At 42.4% G+C, this 26,527-nt stretch overlaps 1 protein-coding gene across 4 annotated transcripts in view; it reads left to right on the forward strand.

Moving 5' to 3' along the window:
• abcc4 (ATP-binding cassette, sub-family C (CFTR/MRP), member 4) overlaps positions 1-26,527 on the forward strand; it is a 353,844-nt gene that overhangs the window by 85,568 nt on the left and 241,749 nt on the right. For all 4 annotated transcript variants that reach the window (XM_052025926.1, XM_052025927.1, XM_052025928.1 and 1 more), the window contains exons 7-9: positions 7,330-7,455; positions 14,326-14,575; positions 18,494-18,598. In XM_052025926.1, the coding sequence (XP_051881886.1) occupies positions 7,330-7,455; positions 14,326-14,575; positions 18,494-18,598 (481 nt within the window). The remainder of the gene's footprint in view (positions 1-7,329; positions 7,456-14,325; positions 14,576-18,493; positions 18,599-26,527) is intronic.

A 26,527-nucleotide genomic window follows, 5' to 3' on the forward strand; every position in this document is an offset into this window, starting at 1 on the left:
TGGATGGTGCAGGTTGTGAGTTTGAGAAGTGCTGCCAAAGAAGTTCGTGGAGAGTTTTATCCTTGGTTCCAAGTAAATCAGTTTTATCAGGAAACCTTAATCCCATATTTTGTCTCACGTTATCTTCATGTTGATGGTAGCTATTCTTATCTCACCTTTGGTATTCACCTTGTATGTCCATGTTTGGATCAAGTCTGGAGCTAAGGGGGCTGAATTAATGCCAGTTTATTGGATATGATTCTGAATACAGGCAAGGTTGCACCTGTCCAAATTCACGAGTGTTCTAATTTCCAGCATCAGCTTCATTTTAACATAACTTGCTCCCGTAATAGAACATAGAGAACATAGAAAAACTACAGCATAGTTCAGGCCCTTCGGCCCACAAAGCTGTGCCGAACATGTCCCTACCCTAGAAATTACTAGGCTTACCCATAGCCCTCTATTTTATTCAGCTCCATGTACCTATCTAACAGTCTCTTGAAAGACCCTATCGTATCTGCCTCCACCACCGTTTCTGGCAGCCCATTCCATGCACTCACCACTCTCTGAGTAAGAAAATTACCCCTGACATCTCCACTGTATCTACTCCCCAGCACCTTAAACCTATGTCCTCTTGTGGGCACCATTTCAGCCCTGGGGAAAAGCCTCTAACTATCTACCTGATCAATACCTCTCATCATCTTATATACCTCTGTCAGGTCCCCCCTCATCCTCCGTCTCTCCAAGGACAAAAGGCCGAGTTCCCTCAACCTGCTTTCATAAGGCATGCTCCGCATTCCAGGCAGCATCCTTGTAAATCTCCTCTGTACCCTCTCTATGGCTTCCACATCTTTCCTGTAGTGAGGCGACCAGAACTGAGCACAATACTTCAAGTGGGGTCTGACCAGGGACCTATATAGCTGCAACAATACCTCTCGGCTCCTAAATTCAATATGCCTTCTTAACCACAGAGTCAACCTGCTCAGCTACTTTGAGCGTCCTATGGACTTGGACCCCAAGATCCCTCTGATCCTCCACACTGCCAAGAGTCCTACCATTAATACTATATTCCGCCAACATATTTGACCTACCAAAATGAACCACTTCACACTTATCTGGGTTGAACTGCATCTGCCACTTCTTAGCCTAACTTTGCATCATATCTATGTCCCTCTGTAACCTCTGACAGCCCTCCAAACTATCCACAACACCCACTCACAACATATTTGCATGATAGTAATTAAAATGCTAATGAACAAGCTGTTGTCTTAAATAATGGACTGGATTATTAGCCCATTAATCCAGTATTTATTGGATTAATAAAAAATATTTATTAATAAATAATTAATTACTAGTATTTGCATGCTTTATGCAGAAGATGAGCATTGGCATGTTGCCATGCTGAGCATGAATCTTACAACTTTCCAACCCCTCCATGCGCTTTCAAGCAGGTCCCTTATCAATTTTAATTAACTAAAATCTTGGTATTGCCTGGATCCCAGGATTTAGATCCAACATTGATAAGAGAATGACATTATGATTCCATATAAAGATGTTGGTGATGTTTTCATGTTCTTGCTATTCTTGTTTCCTTTGGGGTTGAGGTTCTGGGTTTGAGAGATGTTGAAGTGACGTTGAAGTGATGAGCAACTGCAGTGTATGGTGTAGGCAGTGCACACTGTAGCTACAGTGCACCTGCTACTTCAAGAATGCCAATGGTTCCACGGAGCTAGAAAATGCTGTCCCCTGGATATGAGCATTCAACTGTTCCATACTTGGGTAACTTTGCACAAAGTTTCAGGATGGATTCCTACTACCAGAGCTTATCAATTTAGTGTGATATGGAGATGATGCTGATTGAGAATTCACATATTTTACACTGTTTTCCCAACACGTACTGTATTGTAGGTGTCATTTCAGTGAACACGGTGAATTTTACACCTTAGTGTTTTAAAGTAATGGATTGGCTTCTTGACGGGCACAGTTTTCAGATTGTGTAATGGTGTTAGCACAGCCATGTCCTTGAGTCTAATTTCTAAGAGAAAGGGACACAGTACTGATCTATAAGGGAGTCCATTAGTTTGCTACTTCCATGAGCTCCATTACTGAGGACAGGTAAATGATGGTCCCTTGAAACGGTACCGTGTCTGGCTGTGCTGCACAGCAAGGTAGGTGAGTCTAGGCGAGCAGTAGTGATAGGGGACTCTATAGTCAGGGGCATAGACAGGCATTTCTGTGGCCACAAGAAAGACTCCAGGATGGTGTGTTGCCTCCCTGGTGCTAGGGTCAAAAATGCAAGGGTGTTTCTGAGAAAGCACAGGACATTCTGAAAAGGGAGGGCGAGCAGCCAGATGACATGGTCCATATTGAGACCAAAGATCACAAGACAAGGGAGCAGAAGCAGGCTATTCGGCCCATCGAGTCTGCTCCAAGGAAAAGGGAAAAAAGGAAATGAGAAATGGGGAATGGGGGGGGGGGGGAGAAAAAAAACTATTCTAATCCCAATTTCTGGCCTTATCCCCATATCCCTTGATACCCCTACTATTCAGATATCTATCTATCTCTTCCTTGAACACCCCCACTGATCTGGCCTCCACTGCTGTACGTGGCAAGGAGTTCCACAAATTCACCACCCTCTGGCTAAAGAAATTTCTCCTCATCTCTGTTTTGAAACTGTACCCTCTAATTCTAAGATTGTGCCCTCTTGTCCTGGACTCACCCACCAAGGGAAACAGCCTAGCCACATCTACTCTGTCCTTTCCTATCAACATTTTAAATGTCGCTATGAGGTCCCCTCTCATTCTTCCGTACTCCAGTGAGTACAGTCCAAGAGCCGACAAACGCTCATCATACGTAAGCCCTTTCATTCCTGGAATCATCCTTGTAAATCTCCTCTGAACCCTCTCCAACGTCAGCACATCCTTCCTAAGGTGTGGGGCCTAAAACTGCACACAGTATTCCAAATGAGGCCTCACTAGTGCCCCGTAGAGCCTCATCAACACTTCCTTACTTTTATACACTATACCTCTTGAAATGAATGCCAACATAGCATTCGCTTTCTTTACCACCGATCCGACCTGGTGGTTAACCTTTAAGGTATCCTGCACGAGTACCCTCAAGTCCCTTTGTACTTCCGTACTTTGAATTTTCTCTCCTTCTAGATAATAATCTGCCCGCTTATTTCTGTTTCCAAAGTGTACAACTGCACATTTCTCAACATTGAATCTCATCTGCCATTTCCTTGCCCATTCTCCTAAACTGTCTAGGTCTCTCTGCAACCTTCCTATCTCCTCAATACTCCCTACTCCTCCACCTATCTTGGTGTCATCCGCAAACTTAGCCACGAAACCATTTATTCCATCATCCAAATCGTTAATGTACAAGGTAAAAAGGAGCGGCCCCAACACCGACCCCTGCGGAACGCCACTAGTAACCGGTAGCCAACCAGAACTTGGCAGGAAAAGAGATGAAGTCCTGCAAAGTGAATTAGGGAGTTAGGCAGAAGGTTAAAGAGCAGGATATCACAGGAGTACTGCCTGGCAAATAGGAGGTTTTTAAAAATGAGATTGGGATAGTGCAGGGCCAACATAAAATAATACAGCACAGAAAAGACCTTCAGGCCCAACTCATCCATGCTGACCAAGATGACTAAGCTAGGTCCCATTTGTCTGCATTTGACCCATATCCCTCTAAACCCTTCCTATCGATGTACTTGTCCAAGTGTCTTTTAAATCTTGTTACTGTATCTGCCTTAACCACTTCCTCTGGCAGCTCGTACCATATTTGAACCACCCTTTGTGTGTAGAATTTGCCTCTCTGATCCCTTTGAAATCTTTCCCGTCTCACTTTAAACCTATGCCCTCTAGGTTTTGATTGCCATTTTCTGGGAAAAAGACTGCGCATTCACCCTATCTATGCTCCTCATCATTTTATACACCTCTTTAAGACCACCTGTCTGTCTCCCCAGCTCCATTGAATAAGGTCCTGACCTATGCAACCTCTCCCTTTACTGTAGGCCCTCAAGTCTTGGCAACAGTCTTATACAGTGGCATGCAAAAGTTTGGGCACCCCTGGTCAAAATTTCTGTTACTGTGAATAGCTAAGTGAGTGAAAGATGACCTGGTTTCCAAAAGGCATAAAGTTAAATATGACACATTTTCATTAATATTTTAAGCAAGATTACTTTTTTATTTCCATCTTTTACAGTTTCAAAATAACAAAAAAGGAAAAGGGTCTGGAACTAGAAGCCTTTTGCAAGGAAGAATGGGCAAAAATCCCTCAAACAAGAATTGAAAGACTCTTAGCTGGCTGCAGAAAGCATTTACAAGCTGTGATACTTGCCAAAGGGGGTGTTACTAAGAACCGACCATGCAGAGTGCCCAAACTGTGAGATTCTTGGGCCGTCTTGCATGCACTGCTCTTTCGAGGTCTATCCGCAGATTTTCGATTATGTTTAGGTCGGGGGACTGTGAGGGCCATGGCAAAACCTTCAGCTTGTGCCTCTTGAGGTAGTCCATTGTGGATTTTGAGGTGTGTTTCAGATCATTATCCTGTTGTAGAAGCCATCATCTTTTCATCTTCAGCTTTTTTACAGACGGTGTGATATTTGCTTCCAGAATTTGCTGGTATTTAATTGAATTCATTCTTCCCTCTACCAGTGAAATGTTCCCCGTGCCACTGACTGTAACACGAGCCCAAAGCATGATCGATCCACCCCCGTGCTTAACAGTTGGAGAGGTGTTCTTTTCATGAAATTCTGCATCCTTTTTTCTCCAAACTTTCCTGTGTCCTCACCACAAAATTCAGCGTCAGACGTTTGCAAAGGAACATCTGAACAAGCCTGATGCATTTTGGAAACAAGTCCTGTGGACTGATGAAGTTAAAATAGAACTTTTTGGCCGCAATGAGCAAAGGTATGTTTGGAGAAAAAAAATATGTGCCTTAGATGTGAATGACCATTGGGGATTCCTGCACTACCTACCTGCCTTCCTGTAAGTCACCCATTTCCTCTCTTCTGTACGTATGGTGTGACCAACTTGTTAAATCTGTCACATTTTCCACAGCCCAGATATTCCTTAGCAAGTCCAGCTGCAAGTACAAATGCTCTATGCATCTGTCAGGAGCTGCAGCTTGACACACAGGGATATTGGATGTACTCCCATATCCTGAAGGAAGAGCATAACACTGCCCTAGCTTCCATACCTTTTATCCCAGTCTCTTTTGCTAAGAAAGAAAGAGAAGAGCACAAAAACATCGCTTCTCATTCTTTTCACTGAACCCCAATGCTCACCAAAGCCTGCACTTTAACCTTACAGCAGCGCTTCATAGGCCCTCTCAAAATTGCCACTCCTAAGACAGTGGCTCCTGCTGCATCTACCTCACTTTTTATGGTTCTCGTAGGCTTTTCTAGGCCTGACGTTGTTTCCTCTTGCTTCCTCTTGCGATTGCCAGGTACTGCTGCTCTTGCAGGTTTTTCAGGACAGAAATTGACAGATTTTTAGATATTAAAGGAATTGATGCAGGAAAGTGTGGTTAAAGTAAAAAATCAGTCACAATACTATTAAAATACAGAGCAGACTTTAGGAACATCATGGTGCATTTTACCTCAATTTTTTCTGTTCTTGCGCTGACCTCACATATGTCCTCATATGCTTTGCTTTTCCTGTGGAATCCAGTCACCTACTGAAATAGCATAAAGGATAGCCAAACACATTATTTGTATAATAGACACATTTCTACAATAGTATTCTGCTTTCTGATAATTTGTTGTAAGTGACTACAAAGGAAACTGCCTGAGTAGCAATCTAGTTAATCACCCTGGCATACTGTCTATAATATGTCTATTATATCGTGTCAAGTGTAACAAGAACTGACACTTCACTTGAAGAGCTGCCATGACTTGCTGGTCATTTAGTTTCTGTTAGCACTGGTTACATCATCTTGCTACCTGACCTGCAGGGCATCCCCACCATTACAGTAAAAGAATTAAGACATCATGTTACAACTGTACAAGACATTGGTGAGATGGCACCTGGAATATTTTGTGCAGTTTTAGTCACCATACTATAGGAAAAACGTGGTTAAGCTAGAGAAGGTGCAGAAAAGATTCAGAAGGTTGTTACCAGGAATGGAGGGATTGAGGTATAAGAAGAGACTGGATAGACTGGGGATGTTTTCCCTGCAGCGAAGAGGGCTGAGGGATAACCTTACAGAGGTTTATAAAATCATGAGGGGCATAAATAAGATGGATTGTCACAGTCTTTTTCCCAAGGTAGGGGAGTCTGAAACTAGAGGGCATAGGTTTAAAGTGAGAGGGGAAAGATTTAAAGGGGAATTGAGGGGCACGTTTTTCACACAAAGGATGGTGGGTATATGGAACGTGCTGCCAGAGGAGGTGGTTGAGGCGTATACAATTATAATGTTTAAAAGACATTTGGACAGTACATGTATAGGAAAGGCTTAGCATACATACACCAAACGCAGGCAAATGGGAAGCCACATTGGTCAGTGTGGACAAGTTGGGCTGAAGGGCCTTTTTCCATGCTGTATAACTCTATGACTCGCATCAGGAACCCGGCCATGTTGGAACATCAGTACCTGTTCCAATGGTGTCAGTTCCAACCAATGTTTATAATAGACTTTAGGAAAGAAGCATGTATATTAGCAGAAATAAATTAAATTTTATTTGTAATTGCAATATGGAATCAGTTTGAGCTCTCTCAGGGGGTGACATTACAAGTTAACATGGTTTCCTGCATTTTAAAATCATCATGTGAATGTGGCCACACAAACCATGCCCATAAAATGCACCAAAGGAGGCATCCCATTTTCTTCTATCTCAAACGTTCCACTTCATGATTTTGCAAAGGTGATTGCCCAACACTGGGTGCTAATGAAAAAGGAAACAAAAATGGAAATGGAAGAGCTGTAAGTGACAACTGCAATAATCATTACTAGTGCCTATCATTTGCAGAAAATGGGAGCTATGTTTATGATTTGCAATTATCCAAAATTTATTGATCCAATTTTATGAACTGGAAGACATTGGTGGAAACACATCAAAACGTAATTTTCAAAGTGGATTGGATAAATGATTACATTCCAATTGTATGGAAAAGGAGAAGGGAATGGTATCGGCTGGGTATTTTACAAAAGTTAGCACAAACAGAATAGCCCAAATCACTCCTTTGTCCTTTATATTGTATGTTTGTGTGTGTATGTTAATGTACCTGTGGAAGATAGTTTTTCTACAATAACCTCTAGATCGTCTGGTTATTGCAGTTAAATTATAGTAGTTAAAATGTTACCACATGTACAGTAATGTTTCTTTCCACAAACTCTTATTCATAGAAGCAAAACTGCAGTGCTGACAGATAGCAGAATTCGAACGATGAATGAGGTGATATCAGGAATGCGAATCATCAAGATGTATGCATGGGAAAAACCCTTTACAAGTTTGATTACTCAAATTAGAAAGTAAGTTTTGAACAATGTATTGGCATTTAAAGATGTTAATGCTCACTCAGTAAATATTAATTGTTTGTCTGACAATTTTCTATCAATTATATATAAAGTTTTGTTGATTTTAAAATTGATTTTAAGATTGATATTCCAGAAAAATTTTTGTTAGTCCTAGAGTCATTGAATAATACAGCATGGAAACAGAACCTTGGCCCAACTTGTCCATGCCGACCAAGATGCCCATCTAAGCTGGCCAGATTTGCATGTGTTTTGCCCTTATCCCTCTAGACCTTTCCTATCAATGGATCTGTCCAAAAGTCTTTTAAATGGTTGTTCATGTACCTGCCTCAACCACTTTCTCGGATAGCTCATTCCATGTACCCACCACACTCTATGTAAAGAAGTTGCCTCTCAGGTCCCTTTTTGATTTACTTTCTTTGGTAAAGAGACTGTGTGCACTCATCCTATCTATGCCCCTCTTGATTTTATCATTTTTATAAGGTTACCTCTCAGTTTCCTGAGCTCCAAGCTTGCCCAACCTCTCCTTATAACTGAGGCCCTCAAATCCTGGTAACATCTCATAAATCTTCTTTACACTCTTTCAAACTTAATGGCATCTTTCCTATAACAGGGTAACCAAAACCGTACATTATGCTCCAGGTGAGGTCTCACCAAAGTCTAGCACAACTGCCCTACTATTCACTGTGAAAGTCCTCCCTTGGTTTGATTTTCCAAAATGCAACACCTCGCACTTACCTTAGTTGAATGCCATTTGCCGTTCCTCAGCCCACTTACTTAACTGATCAAGATCCCCTGTAATTTTTGATAACCTTCTTCACTGCCTACGATACCACCTATTTTAATGTCATTTGCAAACTTACTAACCATGCCTTGTACATTCTCATCCAAATTGTTTAAATAAATGAGGTATCTTGGGGTCCAAGTCCATAGCTCCTTGAAAGTGGCTGCACAAGTTGACAGGGTAGTAGAGAAGGCATATGGCATGCTTACCTTTATTAGTTGAGGCATCGAGTTCAAGAGTCAGGAAGTTATGTTGCAGCTTTATAAAACTCTGGTTAGGCCGCATCTGATTTAATTCTGGTCACCCCATTGTAGGAAGGATGTGGAGGCTTTGGGTGCAGAAGAGGTTTATCAGGATGTTGCCTGGATTACAGGACATGTGCTATAAGTAATTTTTATGTCTGTGCATTGTATTGCTGCTGCAAAACAACAAATTTCATGACATACTGTTGTGAGAAAGGTTCTTTTGGTATCTTAAAGTTAAAGGTCTGGACACACAGTCTTTGTAATTTAAAAATGGTTTATTAACAAAGACAAACGTGGGGACAGCATGAATGGGAACAGATGCACACTCACACACTCTCAAGCAGGAGATTGCGAATGTGGAGGGAAATCGCGACAGAGGGTGAGGTGCACACACACACACATACACAATAACTGGGTACAAATGATCAAGGAATAGACAATACAATGTTTGGACACCCTGATTCTGGACAAACGTTGGCTCTTTGGTCTCGGGAGTCTTTAACTAACTGCCCTGAAGTAGTGCACAGCTTACCTCAACGTCCTCGGAGACAGGAAAGAGATAGAAAACCAAACATGCAGCACTTTTATACTGCTGGGGGGCTGGGTGGTCCAGCAAGGACAAAGGTGTTTACCTAATGGGGTGGAGCCAAACCTTGAATGAGTGGTGTCACTTTCGGTCATGTGCTCAATGGTGTTATCCCAGCCAGAGGGGTCAGTGTTGTCACGGTCACATGACAGCCATGACCTTTTACACTACACATACGTCAGTGATAATAAACCTGATTCTGATTTGGAGATGTTGGACAGACTTGGATTGTATTTTTCTGGAGTGCCGGAGGCTGATAGAAACTTAGAAGATTATGAGAGGCATAGATAGAGTAGACAAGTGGTTCTTTTTTACGGGGTTGAAATGTCTAATACTAGAGTGCATGCATTTAAGGTGAGAGGGGATAAGCTCTAAGGAGATGTGCGGGGCAAGTTTTTTTTTACACAGAGTGGTGGGTGCCTGGAATGTGCTGCTGGGGTAGTGGTGGAGGCAAATATGATGGAGGCATTTAAGAGGCTCTTAGATAGGTATATGAATGTGCAGAGAATGGGGGGATGTGAATTTATGTAGGCAGAAGGGACTAGTTTAGTTAGGTATAACATGGTGGGCCGAAGGGCCTGTTCCTGTGCTGTACTGTCCTATATTCTAAGTTAACAACAATGTGACCAGCAGCAATCCCTGTGGCACATCACAGGCCTCCAGTCTGAAAAACAACCTTGTCGCATCACCCTCTGCTTCCTACCATCAAGCCAATTATGTATCCATTTAGTTAGCTCTCCCTGGATCCTATGTGATCAAACCTTCCGGAGCAGCCAGTCTACCTGCCCTCTTGTATCCTCTTGGTTAGCATTTCAAAAACCTCTTAAGAGATTTGTCAGGCACGATTTCCCATGCACAAAGCTGTGCTGACTATCCCTAATTAGAACTTGCCTATTTAAATGTTAATAGATCCTGTCCCTCAAAATCCCCTCCAGTAACTGACCCACTACAGATGTCAGACTCACTGGCCTGTAGTTCCCTGGCTTGTCTTTGCTGTCTTTCTTAAACATTAGCCACCTTTCAGTTTTCCGGCATTTCACCTATAGCTAATGATGAGGCAAATATCTCTGCAAGGGCCTCCACAATTTCTTTCCTAGCTTCCTACAAGGTCCAAGGATGCACTATTTATCCACCTTAATGTGCTTTGAGACTGCCAATACCTCATCTTTGGTAATTTGTAATTTGGTAATTGGTCCAAGAATTCTGGAATTGTCCATAGATATAAATAAATAAATCTCAGTGTATAACAACTGCTGCAAGTATTGGATTTTGTTATGCTTAAATTATGGGTTCATGTTTCAGATACAGCCATTAGCTTTTCCTCAGGGTCGGTTCTGAAGCCTCCCAGATATAGTGTGAGAATAATGGTTCCTGGGTTTCTCACTCATTCAGCCACTTAATAATAAGTCTGAGCACATAATCAAAGCATAATGGCCATCCAGAAGGTGATACATTTTTCACCATTTTTCAGCCTTTTAGCATATCTCATCGAAATAGGGAAAACATATTTTAAAAGTCACTATTCGTTCCACACATGGTAAGAAAGGACTTTTGGAAAGTACATTGGGAGCAGTTGCTTCTGGGTAAAATGATAGCTGAGAAGTGGGAGTCTTTTAAAAGAGTTCAGGGAAAACATGTTGTGGTAAGGATGAAAGTAAAGATGGCAAGATTAGGAATCCTTGGATGAAAAAGGATATTGAATGTTTGATCACGATGAAAAGAGCAAACATATGCTAGGTATAGGCAAGTGGGATCGAGAGAGCCTCATGAAGAAGATATAGCGTGCAGAAGAGAACTTTAAGAAACTAGGAGGGCAGAGAGGGGCCATGAAATGTCCTTGGCATGTAAGATTAAGGAGAATTCCAAGCTATTCTAAAATATATCAGGAGCAAGAAAGTAGCCAGGGAAAGAATGGGTTGCTTTCGGGACCATAGCAGTAATCTATGTGTGGAGACATAGTAGGCGATGTGGGCAAGGTCCTGAATAAATACTTCTCATTTGTATTCACCAAGGAAAGGACATGGAAGACACTGAGTCCAGGGAGGGTCACATGGATAATCTGGATGCAGTCAGTATTAAGAAAGAGGATGTCTTAGATGTCATGGGATGCATAAGGGTTGATAAATCCCCAGGGCTAAATCAGATCCATCCCAGGTTGTAATGGGAAGCACAGGAGGAGATAGCTGGGATTTTTGCATCTTCAATAGCCATTAATGAGGTGCCAAAAGATAGAGGATAGCTCATGTAGTTCTAAAAGAACAACAGCCAGGATAGGCCAGGTAACCACAGGCCAGTGAGCCTTATGTCATTTGTAGGGAATTTTTTGGAGAAAAGGCACTGGATTTAAGTACATTTGAAAAAGCAGGGGTTGATCAGGGATAATCAACATGGCTTTGTATGGCAAAAATCATCTCAGTAATTTGAGTGAATTCTTTGAAGAAGTAACGAAGAAGACTGATGAAGGAAGAACACTAAGCATTGTCTGTATGGACTTTAATAAGGCATTTGGCAAAGGCCCACATGGTAGGCTGGTCCAAAATTGGGTACAAAATTGACTTGGTGATGGAAGGCAGATGGTAGTGATAGAAGGATGCTTTTCTGATTGGAAGTCTGTGACCAGTGGTGTACGCAGGGAGACTGGTGCTGGAGCCCCTGTTGTTTGTGCTATATGTTAACCACTTGGATGTGAATGTAAAAGGTATGATGAGTAAGTTTGCAGATGACACAAAGTTGGTGGTCTTGTGGATAGTGAAGAAAATTGTCTAAGGCAGGATATAGATCAGATGGAAAGTTGGGCGAAGTGTTAGCAGATGGATTCCAATCACAACAAGTGTGAGGTGATGCAATTTGGGAAGGCAAATAAGAGAAAGGATATAGTGAGTGCTTGGTTGCTAAGGAATGTTAATGAACAGAGGGACCTTGGGGTTCAAGTCCATAGCTTTCTGAAACCAGTAGATAGGGTGGTAAACACAAAAATGCAAGAAAATAGGAGTAAGTGTAGGCCACTTGACCCTTCAAGCATGCCCCACCCTTAAATATCATCATGGCTGATATATGTTGACATCAACTCCTTTTCTGCGCCAGTTCCCCTTGACCCTCAATTCACTTACTTTTCAAATATGTATCTATCTCTACCTTAATTATGTCCAATGATATGACCTCCACCACCCAGGTGCAGAGAATTCCAGAGATTCACTATCCTATGAGAGAAGAAATTTCTTTGCACCTACGTTTTAAGCGACTGGCCCATTGTTTTGCAGCTATGTTCCCTTGCTCATGACTTTCCCACTCGTGGAAACATCTCAACATCTACCCTGTCAAGCCAATTTAGGATCTTATATGTTTGAATAAGGTCACTCTCATTTTTCTAAGGAATTCAAACCCAAACTCTCTTGATAGGATAAACCCCTCAACAGAATTAGCCTAATGAATCTCCTTTCGACTACCTCCAATTCTACTGTATTGTTATTTAGATAAAGGGATCAGAACTATGCACAGTGCTTCAGGTATGGTCTTACCAATGCCCTGTAAACTGTAACAGAACATCTCTATTCTTAAACACCAACTCCTTCGCAATGAAGACCAACATCCTGTTTACTTTCATAACTACTTGATGGACCTGCCTGGTAACTTATTGTGATTCATGCACTAGAACACCTAGATCCTTCTGAACTTGACTCATTTGCAGACTATCTCCATTTAGATAATAATCTGCCATTTGATTTCTCTTGCCAGAGTGGATGATTTCACACTTCCCATATTAAACTCCATTTGCCAGAGTTTTGCCAGTCCATCTATCTATCTATATCCCTTTGCAGATTCACAGTGTCCTCATCACAATATGCCCTTCCACCTATTTTTGGTATTATCAGCAAGCTTGAAGAAGGCAAGTGGCATGATTGCCTCCGTTGGTCTTGACAGAGAATATAAAACGTGGAAAGTTATGTTGCAACTTTATAATAATCATGAGTCCGACTGCACTTGGACTATTGTGTGCAGTTCTGATTGCCACACAATAGGAAGGATTGGTTATACAACACTGAGAACAGGTCCTTCAGTCAAATTGTCCATGCCAACTAAGTTGTCTACCTGAGGTAGTCCCATTTGTCTGTCTTCGGCCCATATCTCACTAAACCTTTCCTATCCATGTACCTGTCTAAATGTCTTTTTTTATACATTGTAATTGTACCCGCCTCTACCGCTTCCTATGGCAGCTCTTTTCATATACCCACCACCCGCTGTGTGAGAAAGTTGCACCTCAGGTCCCTTTTAACTCTTTCCTCTCTCACCTTAAACCTATTATGTACCCCAACCCTGGGAAAAAGTTGTCATTCTGGTTTGGTATGGGATTAGGCAAATTCTGGAGAGGAATACAGTTGGCTGCTTTATTTATGCAAATTTTTACAGAATTGGCAAAAGTTAGGTACAAAGCTAAGGGAGAAGACAGAATTGGCAAAAGTTAAGTACAAGGCTAGGGGAGATGGCTGGGTAATGTGTGGAATTGTAATGCAGGGTGAGTTGCCCTGCTTCAGAAAGGGAGTCTTAAGGAAGGACATTGGAGGAGGACAATAAGAAAGAAAATAGAGTCATAGTGAGGTACAGCACAGAAACAGGCCCTTTGGGCCACTGAGTCTGCGCTAACCGTCAACCACCAATTTACACTGATCCTTCATTAATCCTGCTTTTTTTATACTACCACATTTTCATCAACTCCCTCCAGTTTCTAATATTCACCTACACACAAGGGACAATTTACAGCGGCCAGTTAACCTGCACACCTTTGGGAAGCACTTGGAGGAAGCCCAGGTAGTCACAGGGAGAATGTGCCAACTCCACACAGGCAGGACCCGAGGTCAGGATTGAACCTGGGTCTCTGATGCTGTGAGGCAGCGGCTCTACTTGTTGCACCACTGTGCTGCCTACAGCTTATATAAGTGTCTGTAGTTTTTTTAGCATTACAGCATTGATGCTCAGTGCAATGGTTTGACACATTTTACAGGATTATTTTTGTCATGGAAGTAAGCAACACCATGAAAGTAAATACGTATTTTACGTTCTTATGGATGGGGAGGTTTTGTTGTGCTCATAAAAAGATGAAACACTTGCAGTCTCATTAATTAACGTAAATGTGTACTTAAACTGGATAAAACAGTTCCTCAGCTGAGTGTTTAATCTTAAATAAAACCTTTTAATATGAACATACATAAATAAATTATTGTGAGGAAAACAAATGAATGTGTTCTATATTTCAGGAAGGAGATTGCTAAGGTTCTACAAAGCTCTTACCTGCGTGCCTTGAACATGGCCTCATTCCTTATAGCAAGCAAGATGATATTATTTTTTACATTCCTGGTGTATGTGCTACTTGGCAACACTATCACAGCAAGCCGTGTGTTTGTCACAGTATCACTGTATGGTGCTGTGAGACTCACAGTCACCTTATTCTTCCCAGCAGCTATTCAAACTGTTTCTGAGGGATTGATCAGCATAAGAAGGATAAAGGTATGTCAACTATTGAAAATAAAAGTTCATGCTAGTTTTTCTTTGCAAGGGAAAATTTATTGCTTTGAATTTTCATGCACAAGGTGAAGGATATTATTGCACAGAAAACAAATGCTTTACAGGTTACGGTACTCAATCCTAGCAGTAAGCACAGAAGATATAATGAATATTTCTCAAGCAGAAAGTTGGAGAAATAATAAAAAAAGACCCTGCTGGGAACATTGGAGTTGGACCAGGCTATTCGTCCTCCAATTTCAAATAGACTCTGGCTAACCTTTATACTAACTCCAGTTTTTCCTTGATTCCATGACCTAAATAGCTTTACCTAATGATTTACCAATCTCAGATTTGTAATTTTGAATTAATCTAGTCTGCTTTTTTGAGGAGAAATGTTCTGCTTTCCACAGAGTGAAGGAATGCAGCCTGACATTATCTCTATGTGGCTCTAGCTTTAATTTTAAGGTTATGATCTCTTATTCTGGATTTCCAGCATAAGGGTATCCAGATAAGGTCACTGTCTACGCTTTGAAATGGTTCAAATGGGGTGTGTAGCATGGAGTATATTTTCAACAGAATGCAGCTTTTACGGTATGTAAAGAATAGGAATTTGGTGAGCAAGGGAAATTGGTGGTGAGGGTGAGTTTTTAAAGAAAGGTTGAATTAATAATTAATCAGGCTATTCAACCAGTAAAACAGTCAGGAGTAATGTAATGATGACCTGGGTGAGGAGTTGGATATTAACTCTTCTTGTAAATGGAGGCATGGCAGGTTCATCGGTCACACAGAATGCATATCCTGTGCTGTGTGGGAAATCCAGGATGCTTCTCTTATCCAGGACAACCATGTTCAGGTAGTGTTGTCCACTGAATGAGTGCAAGATTCAGATGTTGGACCTTGAGCAACATTTGGCAACACAACAGTTATGTGGATAGCTGAATGTTATGTGGATAGCATATTCTAGAAAGTTGTCATTTCAGAGCTTGACCATTTTCAGACAGAGCAGGAATGAGCCATCGATGAGTCATCTGCAAATTTACTAACCCACCCATCTACATTTTCATCCAAGTCATTTATATATTGTCACAAAGAGGCCCCAGCAGCGATCCCTGTGGAACATCACTGGTCACAAACCTCCAGCCAGAATAACACCCTTCCAGCACTACCCTCTGTCTTCTACGGGCAAGCCAATTCTGAATCCAAACCAGCAAGTCACCGTGGATCCCATGCATCTTAGTCTTCTGGATGAGGCTACCATGATGGACCATGTCAAACGTTTTCCTAAAATCCACATAGATAACATCCACTGCCCTATCCTCATCAATCACCTTTGTCACCTTCTCAAAAAACTCAATCAAGTTTGTAAGACATGACCGGTCCTGCACAAAGCCATGCTGACTGGTGCTAATCAGGCCATGTTTTTGCAAATCGCATAAATCCTATCCCTAAGAAGCTCCAATAGCTACCTTACCACTGACGTGAGGTTTACTGGCTGATAATTACTTGGATTATCCCTATTTCCTTTTTTGAACAAAGGAACGAGATTGGCTACTTTCCAGTTTTACAGGACCTCACCATTTGCTAGAGAGGATACAGAGATCTTCATCAAGGGCCTAGCAATCACATCTCTTGTCTCTTTCGATAACCTGGGATATATCCCGTCAGGCCCTGGGGATTTATCCACCTTGATTCTTTTCAAAAGACCCAGCACCACCTCCTTAATCTCAAAACTACCAGCACATTAGCATGACACACACTAATCTCACTATCCTCCATATATTTCTTCTTGGTGAATTCCAATGCAAAGTACTCGTTCAGTACCTCGCCCACATCCTCTGACTCCAAACGTAAATTCCCTCCTTTATCCTTGAGTGGACCTGCCTTCTCCCTAGTTATCTTCTTGTTTTTAATGTAGGTTTTTAATATAAGAACCTGTATTGACTTCTGAACACTGGAGAAGACAATGGTTTCTCAAAGAAGTAGAGCCAGAGGGAAGTTTGTGGATCATGGATGCTTTTGCTGTATGGTGGTAGAAGAGGCAGGAGAGCTGTGGCGACAGTGGAATCAATAATGTAATGAAAAACTAAGACCAGAATACACAGCCTGGGGAAGACCACCTGTCACATCCTCTTTGCAGATGATTTGAAGATTGTTGGTGTTGTGGATAGTGTAGAAGATTGCCAAAGGATAAAGCAGTTACAATTATGGCCAGTGAAATGGCAGATGGAGTTTAATCCGGCCAAATATGAGGTGTTGCATTTTGGGAGGTCAAATGTACCAAATGGCAGGACCCTTAACAGTGTTGATGTACAGAGGGATCCTGGCGTCCAAGTCCATAGCTCCCTGAAAGTGACTGCACAGGTAGATAGGGTGGTGAAGAAGGCGTATGGCATGCTTGCCTTTATTAGTCAAGGTACTGACTTCAAGGATCAGGAAGAGCTTTGTAAAACTCTCGTTAGGCCATATCTGGAGTATTGCATTCAATTCTGGTCGCCCCATTATAGAAAGGATGCGGAGGCTTTGGAAAAGGTGCAGAAGTTTACCAGGATTCTGCCTTGATTAGAGGGCATGTAGTATAAGGAGAGGTTGGACAAACTTAGGTTGTTTTCTCTACAGCAGCAGTATCTGAGGGGAGTCGTGATAGAAGTTCATAATATTATGAGAGGCATAGAGTAGACAGCTGGTATCTTTTTCCCAAGGTCGAAATGTCCAATACTGGAGGCCATGCATTTGAGGTGAGATGGGGTAAGTTCAAAGGAGATATCTGGGGCAAGTTTTTTACACAGAGAGTGGTGGGTGCCTGGAATGCACTGCCAGGGGTGGTAGTGGAGGCAAATATGATAGAGGTATTTAAGAGGTTCTTAGATATGTACATGAAAGTGCAGAGAATGGAGGAATATAGACACTGTGTGGGCAGAAGGCATTAGTTTAGTTAGTTATTTAATTACTAGTTTAATTAATTCTGTATACCATCATGAGCAGAATGTAACCATTCTCTTGCCTTCTAACCAACTCACTACAGTTGGGGCTGTTTTCCCTGGAGCATAGGAGGCTGAGGGGTGACCTTATACAGGTATATAAAATAACGAGGGGATTAGATAAGGTGAATGGTCACTGTCTTTTTCTCAGGTTAATGGAGTGTAAAACTAGAGGGCATAGGTTTAAGGTGAGAAGGGAAAGATTTAAAGGGGACCTGAGGGGCAACCTTTTCACACAACAAGCTGCCAGAGGAAGTGTTAGAGGCAGGTAGAATTATAATGTTTAAAAGACATTTATACAGGTACATGGATAAGAAATGTTTAGAGATATATGCACCAAATGCAGTCAAATGGGACTAGCTCAGGTAGGCATGGCTTTGCTCTTGGAATTGTGGAAATGGACTGATAATCAGCAGAATTTATAAAACTGAAAATGAGGCATGAATGCTGAAAATGCTGAAAGCTCAGACTTATTTGGTCAAGGGAGCTGATGTTTTGTGATTGTCCTTCTCATTTATTTAGAAAAAAATTGCTTGTATCAGTTGCATCTTGATGCAAATTAAATTACCTATAGGCTGAAAGAAGCCATTGTCACTGAAATTCTGCATTCAAAAAGCAGGAATGTTAATTTAAAACAAAGTTGTTGAAGACAAGGTTTATTAGAGTCAAATTATAGTTCAGGATTTCTATGAACAGGTGTACATACAAACTTAGTAAACTGTATTTTTTTAAAACCTGTTGTCAGGTTTAGCAATTTTTAATTCAAAAAATTGTTTCGAAGCAAAATACTGAATATGATAGAAAACCTGAAAAAGAAACAGAAAATAGCAGTGTCACTGGAATTCTTTGTTTTTGTCTAAAATTATTTTATATTTTAAAATTGTTTTTTACAATGTTAATATTTTGTAATTTGTAATAGACTTCTGTTTTGTGAATTCAACAGGAATTTTTGATCCTTGACGAAATTAAAAAACCCAACGAAGGTGTGAATAACAGTGAAAATGTCTATTCAGTTCACTTACAAGATCTCACATGCTATTGGGATAAGGTAAAAAGAAAATGTAGAATGAAAGCTTTTTCTGAAATTAAATCAAAATTGAAGTTTAACATTCTCCATGGAACTACTTGTTTATTAATAACCTTTCTCAAATTCTTTCTTCTATTCTCAATTATGTTGACAACCCGCTTACCTGCATGCGACTGATACTTGACATTACATTAACCTGGCTGCTTTGCAGGATGAGCGAGAGATCAGTTAAATTATCTATTATGGATCACTAGTAAGCTATAGCTCTCCTGCCTCCTGCTCCCAACCCCGCAAAAACATCTGTGGTTTAAAACCTTCAGCAGTTTGGTGATGGAAAAAAAGACAGAAGTCTCCTTTTTCTCACCTTCCCCAACTCCTCTAATCCCTTGTCCCCACAAATCCGACATCTTAATTTTCACTTCCCCCTCCACCTCCTCCTCTCCCCCTCTTCCAAGTCCTTAGCTGTCTACTGTTAAGGTAATGACAAGACGAAGCAGCATACAGCAGAAAGTTATGAATAATGAAGCATGCTCTGCCACACATTGCAGGGCTCCAGCCATCAGAGCAGTTCTAAAGTTGGCAGGACTTACACAGTAAATGACAGGGCTCTGCAGAGTGTGTAGAACAGGGAGAGGTGTAGGGGTGCAAGTACATAATTCCCTGAAACTGATGACATGGGTAGACAAAGTGGTGAAGAAGGTACATGGTATGCTTGCCTTCATTAGACAGGGCATTGAGTACAAGAGTTGTAACATCATGTTACTGCTGTACAAGACATTGGTGAGACTGTACCCGGAATATTGTGTGCAGTCCTGGTCACCATACTATAGGAAGGAAGCATTAAGCTGGAGAGAATGCAGAAAAGATTCACAAGAATGTTGCTGGGACTGGAGGGCTTGAGTTGCAAGGAGAGATTGATGGGCTGCGATTGTTTTCCCTGGAGCAAAGGAGGCTGAGGGGTTACCTTACGGAGATTTATAAAATCATGAAGGGCATAGATAAGGTTGATTGTCATAGTCTTTTTCCCAGGGTAGAGGAGTCGAAAACTAAGGGCATTGGCTTAAGGTGAGAGGGGAAAGCTTTAAAGGGGAGCTGAGGGGCAATTTTTCACACAGGTGGTGGTGGGTATATAGAAATAGCTGCCAGAGGAAGTGGTAGAGGTGGGTACAATTGCGGTGTTTAAAAGATATTTGGACAGGTTCATGGATAGGAAAGGTTTAGAGGGATACAGGCCAAATGCAGGCAAATGGGACTAGCTCAGGGAGGCATCTTGGTGGGCATGGACAAATTGGGCCGAAGGGTCTGTTTCCATGTTACGTAACTCTATCACTCTATTGGACTTCTCGTTCCTTTGTGTGAATGTTTTAGTCCCAGCACATAAGAACATAAACAGGATTAGGCCACATGGACCATGAGCCTGCTCTGGTGTGCAGCAAAATCATTGTTGATCCTACATCAATTCTACTTTCCTTCTTAATTCCCAATGATTTCCTTAAAAGATTGATTTCAGCCAGAGTATACTTAATGACTGATCTTCCTCAACCCCCTTGAACAGAGGATTCTAAAAACATCATACCATTGTAAAGGAATTGTCTTTAGTGGTCTGCCCTATATCCTCAGGTCTTTCCTTTGTTACCTCTGCCATTGCATTAGTAGAGGAAAGATCACTGTGAAGCTAGTGGAGGCACTTGAACAGGTTGCAGATTGCTGATATATGAGGGCCCCAGGGTGGGTTCAGGGAATGGGGAGAATTGAAACCTGAAGGCTTAGGTTAAGGTATTTTGTGGGAGTCATGAGGTGCTGGGGCAAGAAATGTTTGGGATACCAAGGGGTTAGGGTCTGGGGGAAATCTACAGCAAGGTAGAGCAGTAGAGTTGATGAGGTAGTGAGGAGTAAATAAAAAGGCCTGCTTGTAGGAGGATCCATTACTATCATTGACCTGACTAGATAGTGTTGAAGCAGGCTTTATTTATCTTGTGAATATCTACTTCTACATGGGATACAAGTTTGCAAATACAATTTGATGTCACTGTCAATGTCTGGGCTCCTCCATGTTATCATATATGTATGGAGGACCCAGAACTACTTTGGCAAACAGAGAAAACAACAAAATCACCTTAGTGATTGGTACCAAGAAATTTAGTAGCTTCATTTTTGGAAAGTTAAAACACAATAGTCCATTCACTTCTATCAAATCAAAATTTCTAATCCTGGTGCAGCAGTATAAGCATGTTTTTGTTTAAAGCAGCACTTCCTTGTATGAAAAGTAGCAGGGGTACTGAAACTTCTTGAACTTCATGCAGGAGTTATGCATCAGTTATGCCCCAGCCTATCCAGTCTCTCCTTATAACTCAAGTCCTGCAGTCCAGTAACATCCTAGTGAATTTCTTCTGCACTCTTTCCTAATTATATCTTTCCTATAGATAGATGAACAGAACTGTGGTCTCACCAATGTACAGGTGTAACATGACTTCCCAGCTCTTGTACTCAATGCCCTGACTGATGAAGGCAAACATGAAACATCTTCTTCACCATCCTGTCCACTGGTGTTGTCACTTTTCTCTCACCCTAGGTCTCTCTTTTCTACAGCTCTCCCCAGGTCCCTGCCATTTACTGTCTAGGTCCTGTCCTGGTTTGACTTCTCAAAAAGCAACACTTCACACTTGTCCCAGTTAAATTCCATCTGTCATTTCTTGGCTCATTTCTGCTGTTCTTCCAGATTCTATTGGAACTATAGAGTTAATAAGTCAGGGAATTATATAGCATGGAAGCAGGCCCTTTGGCCCAACCTGTCCATGCCAACCAAGTTCCTTATGCGAGCTCATCCCGATTGCCTGTATTTGGCCCAATTCCCTCTAAATCTTTCCTAACCATGAACCTGTCCAAATGTCTTTTAAACATTGCAATTGTACCTGTTTCCCTAATCCTTTTATCAATTCTGCTTTGCTATACTAAGACCTGTTTTCTTGCTTATGTCTATACTTCATTGATAACTTCTGCAAATAATTTCCAATTGTTGCTTTCAGTGCAATGCCAAGAGAGCTGATGGGCACAAATAGGTCACAACCCAATGTGTGTAGAAGTGTGTAAAAGTGAATTGGTCTCTTCACAAGCTCTAATGTCTTTGTAAGTTTTATTGATCAATAAGCTTACTTTTATCTGCTAATACTATTTCTTGCAACTTCCCATCTTGAAGACAGCTTAGAGTTCTCACAATTAACTCCAGACCACCAATTTCTAAATTATTTGCTTGCTTTCGTCTTGATTGTTTCAAAATCTGTTTTCCTGTAGAGTATATCATTGCTTTGATTTAATCACTTGTCTCTCTCATCTGGACTACATTAATCATTTCACATGTTGTTCCTAACTATACGTCTGGGACATGTTCTTTAGTATAAATTTACCATGCTTGTTGCTTCACTCACAACTAATCACATCTGTACATTTGTGTTATCCCAGTTTTCTGCTGTACGTTTCATAATTGCAAGCCATACTTTGGCTTTCAGGATAACTTAAGTAAAATTGGTGATCTATGCTTGTCTCTCCAGATCTCAGGTTGTTGACAGTTTATCAACGTCAGTTCTCTAAAAATATTCATAGACAAGGGCACAATGTTTTTTCAGTTTAGCTATACTTAGCTACACTTTTCCTAATGTCTGTCGATGAAATGTACTCTGTTCATGTAATGAAATTTAAATACCGGTTTGGAAAACTTTCCATTTACTTATCTAGATTCACTGCTTTTTGATTGAGAATACAATTGAAATTATGATTTCAGCTTATTTAGTGGATCTGTAATAATAGGGTTGTATTCGTGGGAGATTTTAATTTCCCCGGTATTGACTTGGCCTGGACAAGGTGGAATTTGTGAAATGTGTCCAGGATAGTTTCCTGAGTCAATATCTAGAGGGTCCTACTCAGGAAGGTGCAATACTGGACCTCCTCTTAGGGAATAAGGCAGGGCAAGTAACTGAAATGGCAGTCAGGGAGCACTTTGGCTCTAGTGAACATAACTCTTATTAGTTTTAAGGTGGTGATGGAAAAGATTAGGACAGGGTCCTAAACTGGAGCAGGGCTAATTTTGGGGGAATTAGGCAGGATCTAGCAGAAGTCGATTGGGTGAGCCCATTTGAAGGGACAGGAAAGATTTTTTTTATTCCAAAATAAACTTTATTCATCATAAAAAACACTATATACAACAATAAAACAGTGCAAACCTTTACATTCATGTACGGATCAATCATTAGTGTTACCTTTTTATATAAAAACCACTGCACTGTTGCCACTCGTGTGGCTCCCTGGGGTGCTACCCCAATCCTGTATTTACAATATGGGGCTTTCTTGCCCGACCCCACCCCTCCCTCTCCAGTGGCAGAAGAACCCTAAACTGTAGACCTTCCCCACCGAGCCTTTGCATTGCCTGCACCCAGCTTCAGTGTGTCCCTCAGCACGTACTCCTGCAGCCTGGAATGTGTCAGTCGGCAGCATTCCCCTACGGACATCTGGCAGTGCTGGGAGACTAACAAGCTTCGGGCAGACCAAAGGGCGTCTTTCACCGAGTTGATGACCTTCCAGCAGCAGTTGATACCCGTCTCTGTGTGTGTCCCCGGGAACAGCCCGTAGATCAGAGAATCCTCTGTTAACCAGCTGCTGGGGATAAAATGCAACAAGGACCCTTGCATCTTTCGCCACACCCTCCTCGCAAACCCACAGCCCACAAGGAGGTGGGCGACCATCTCGTCGCCAGTGCAGTCCTCCAGGGACAGCGCGCACTTGGACTGATGTTTCGACCATGCAGGAAGGATCTGACTGGGAGGGCCCCTCTAACCGCCAGCCAAGCGAGGTGTTGGTGCTTGTTGGTGAGTTCTGGCGATGAGGCATTCTGCCAGATGTTCTAGACAGTCTGCTCAGGGAACCACCCCACAGTATCCATCGAGACCTTCTTCTTCAGTGTCTGCAGGATGTTCTGTGCTGGCTGCTGCCTGATAGACTTGTGGTCAAAGGTGTTGGTCTGGAAGAACTTTTTTACGAAGGATGGGTCATGCGGCAACATCCAGCTGACTGGGGCGTTGAGCGGCAACAGGGCCAGGCCCATCCTTCGCAACACCGGGGATAGGTAGAACCTCGGCACATAGTGACACTTGGTGCCCACATACTTTGGTTCCATACACAGCCTGATGCAGCCACAGACGAAGGTGGTCATCAGGATGAGGGTGACATTGGGGACACTTTTGCCCCCATTGTCCAGGGACTTGTGTATGGCGAGTCCCATCGGACCCGCTCCATCTTGGATCCCCAGATGAACCGGAAGACAGCACAGGTGATTTCCAAGCCAGAGGAGCAAGGAACAGATCACACCTGCGCCAAGTATAGCAGCCCTGAGAGCGCCTCACACCTGATGACCAAGTTCTTCCCAGTTATTGAGAGGGAGCACTGTTCCCACTGTCCCAGTCTCTGCTTCACCTTCCCAATCCGCTCCAGCCAATTTTTGTTGCACGCCCCAGCCCCTCCGAACCAGATCCCCAACACCTTCAGGTAGTCAGGCCTGACGGTGAAGGGGACGTTGGATCGGTGGGGCCAGTTGCCAAAGAGCATTGCCTCGCTCTTCGTGCAGTTAACTGTGGCCCCTGATGCCAACACAAACTGGTCGCAGATGCTGATCAATCTGCGAACTGACCTTGGGTCCGAGCAGAAGACGGTGATGTCGTCCATGTACACGGAGGTTTTCACCTGGCTGCCCTCACTGCCTGGCAACGTCACCCCTCTGATGCTCTCGTCCTTCCTGATGGATTCAGCAAAGGGTTCTATGCAGCACACGAACAAGACAGGAAAGAGAGGGCAGCCCTGCCTGACTCCAGACAATGGGGAAGCTGTCTGTTTCCCACCCATTGATTTGGACTGTGCTACTGATGTCTGTGTAGAGCAGTTGGATCCAATTCCTGATTCCCTCCTCAAAACCCATTTTGGAGACCATGTCCAACATGTACATGTGTGATATCCTGTCGAAGGTGTTCTCCTAGTCCAAGCTAACCAGGCAGATGTCCACCCCACTATCCTGCACATAGGCGATGGTGTCCCTGAGCAGCACGAGGCTGTTAAAGATATTCCTGCCAGGTGCAGCACAGGTTTGGTCTGGGTTGGCAAGTGGGAAGCTTTTAAGAGTGTGATATCAAGAGACCAGGGGCAGCGTGTTCCTGTTAGGTTGAAGGGTAAACCTGGTAAGTTTAGGGAACCCTGGCTGATGAGAGATATTGAGACTCTAGTCAAGATAAAGAAGGATGCATGCATTGGTGTAGGAGGTCGGGGACGAATGAATCCCTTGATGACTATAAAAAGATTAAGAATACATTTAAGAGGGAAATCAGGAGGCCAAAGAGAGGGTATGAGATGGATCTGACAGGTAAAATTAAGGAAAATCTCAAGACCTGACTTGCCCTGCTGAAAGCCATGCTGACTGTTCCTAATTAGGCCATGCTTTTCCAAATGCTCATAAATCATATCCCAAAGAATTCTCTCCAATAGCTTCCCTAGCACTGACATGAGACTTAACAGTCTATAATTTCCAGGATTTCTCTTGTAATTTACCCTGCTCCAATTTAATACTCTTCCATAAGGTCCATACTTATCCTTATTCACGGCTATCTTAAAACTTAAGGAGTTGTGGTCACTGTTCCCTAAATGTTCTCCTACTGAAAGGTCAGTCAGCTTTATGACCTGATAAAGCTGTACAAAATCACAAGAGGCAGAGATAGGGTGAATCTTTTCCCTCATAGTAGAGGTATCTAAAACTTAAACCACATATTATCTACAGTTCTGGTTGTCACAGTACAGGAAGGATGTGATGGCTTTGGAGAGGGTGCCTCATGCCCGTAAGGCAAGAAGTAGGAAGATAATACAGTTTAATGCGTGGCTAAGGAGCTGGTGCAGATGGGAGAGCATCGGGTCCATGGATTATTGGGGTCTCTTCCAGGGCAGGTGGGACCTATACAACAAGGACAGGTTGTACCTAAACCAGAGGAGCACCAATACTTTCGCAGGGATGTTTGCTAGTGCTACTGTTCCTTTGGCAGATTGTTTGTTGCAGGAGGTTGATTGTTGGTGCCTTGACAGAGATCTTTATATCCTCTTTAGCCACAGGAGATGCCCCAGAGGACTGGAGAATAGTCAATGTTATTCCTCTGTTTAAGAAGGACTGTAGCAACAAACCAGGAAACAAGAGGCCAGTGAGCCTTATATCAATAAGATGGAAATTATTGGAGAAGTTTCTTAGGGATAGAATCCACTCACTTCTGGCAAAGCCTGGACTTATTCAGGAGAGATAACATGGTTTTGTGCAGGGGAGGTTAAACTATTGTGGCAGGGGTGTGGGAACCAGAGTATAAAGTCAGAAAGTGGAGGGATTGAGGGGAAGTTAGAGGTTAGGTCAAGTAAGTCTGAAAGAAAGGACAGGCAGGGCCGGGTTAATGAGCACAATGGAGCAGATGGGCTAAAGTGTCTTTTTTCATTGCAAGGAGTATTATGAGTAAGGCTGATGAACTCAGTGCCTGGATTGGTATATGTAAATACAATGTTGTAACAGAGACTTTCTTGAGAGAATGGCAGGTCTGGCAGCTCAATATTCCAGGATTCAGATGTTTCGAACGCGATAGAGAGGATATAAAAGAGGTGGGGCAGTTGCACTACTGATCAGGGAGAATGTTACAGTGGACTTAGAGAGGACATCCTGGTGAGGCAACGTGGGTAAAGTTCAAGAATAAGAAAGGTGCAATCACTATGATGGGGTTATACTATAGGCCTCCCACTAGTTAACAGGAGGTAAGGGAATAGATATGTAGGCGGATTATGGGAAGATGTAAAAGCAACAGGGTAGCTCTAGCTGATTTCTCCTATATTGACTGGGACTCCCTCTGGAGCAACAAACAACCTGCTGGAGGAACTCAGCGGGTCAAA

The sequence above is a fragment of the Pristis pectinata genome, chromosome 11 (genome assembly GCF_009764475.1).
Source record: "Pristis pectinata isolate sPriPec2 chromosome 11, sPriPec2.1.pri, whole genome shotgun sequence".
NCBI classification, from domain to species: Eukaryota; Metazoa; Chordata; class Chondrichthyes; order Rhinopristiformes; family Pristidae; genus Pristis; species Pristis pectinata.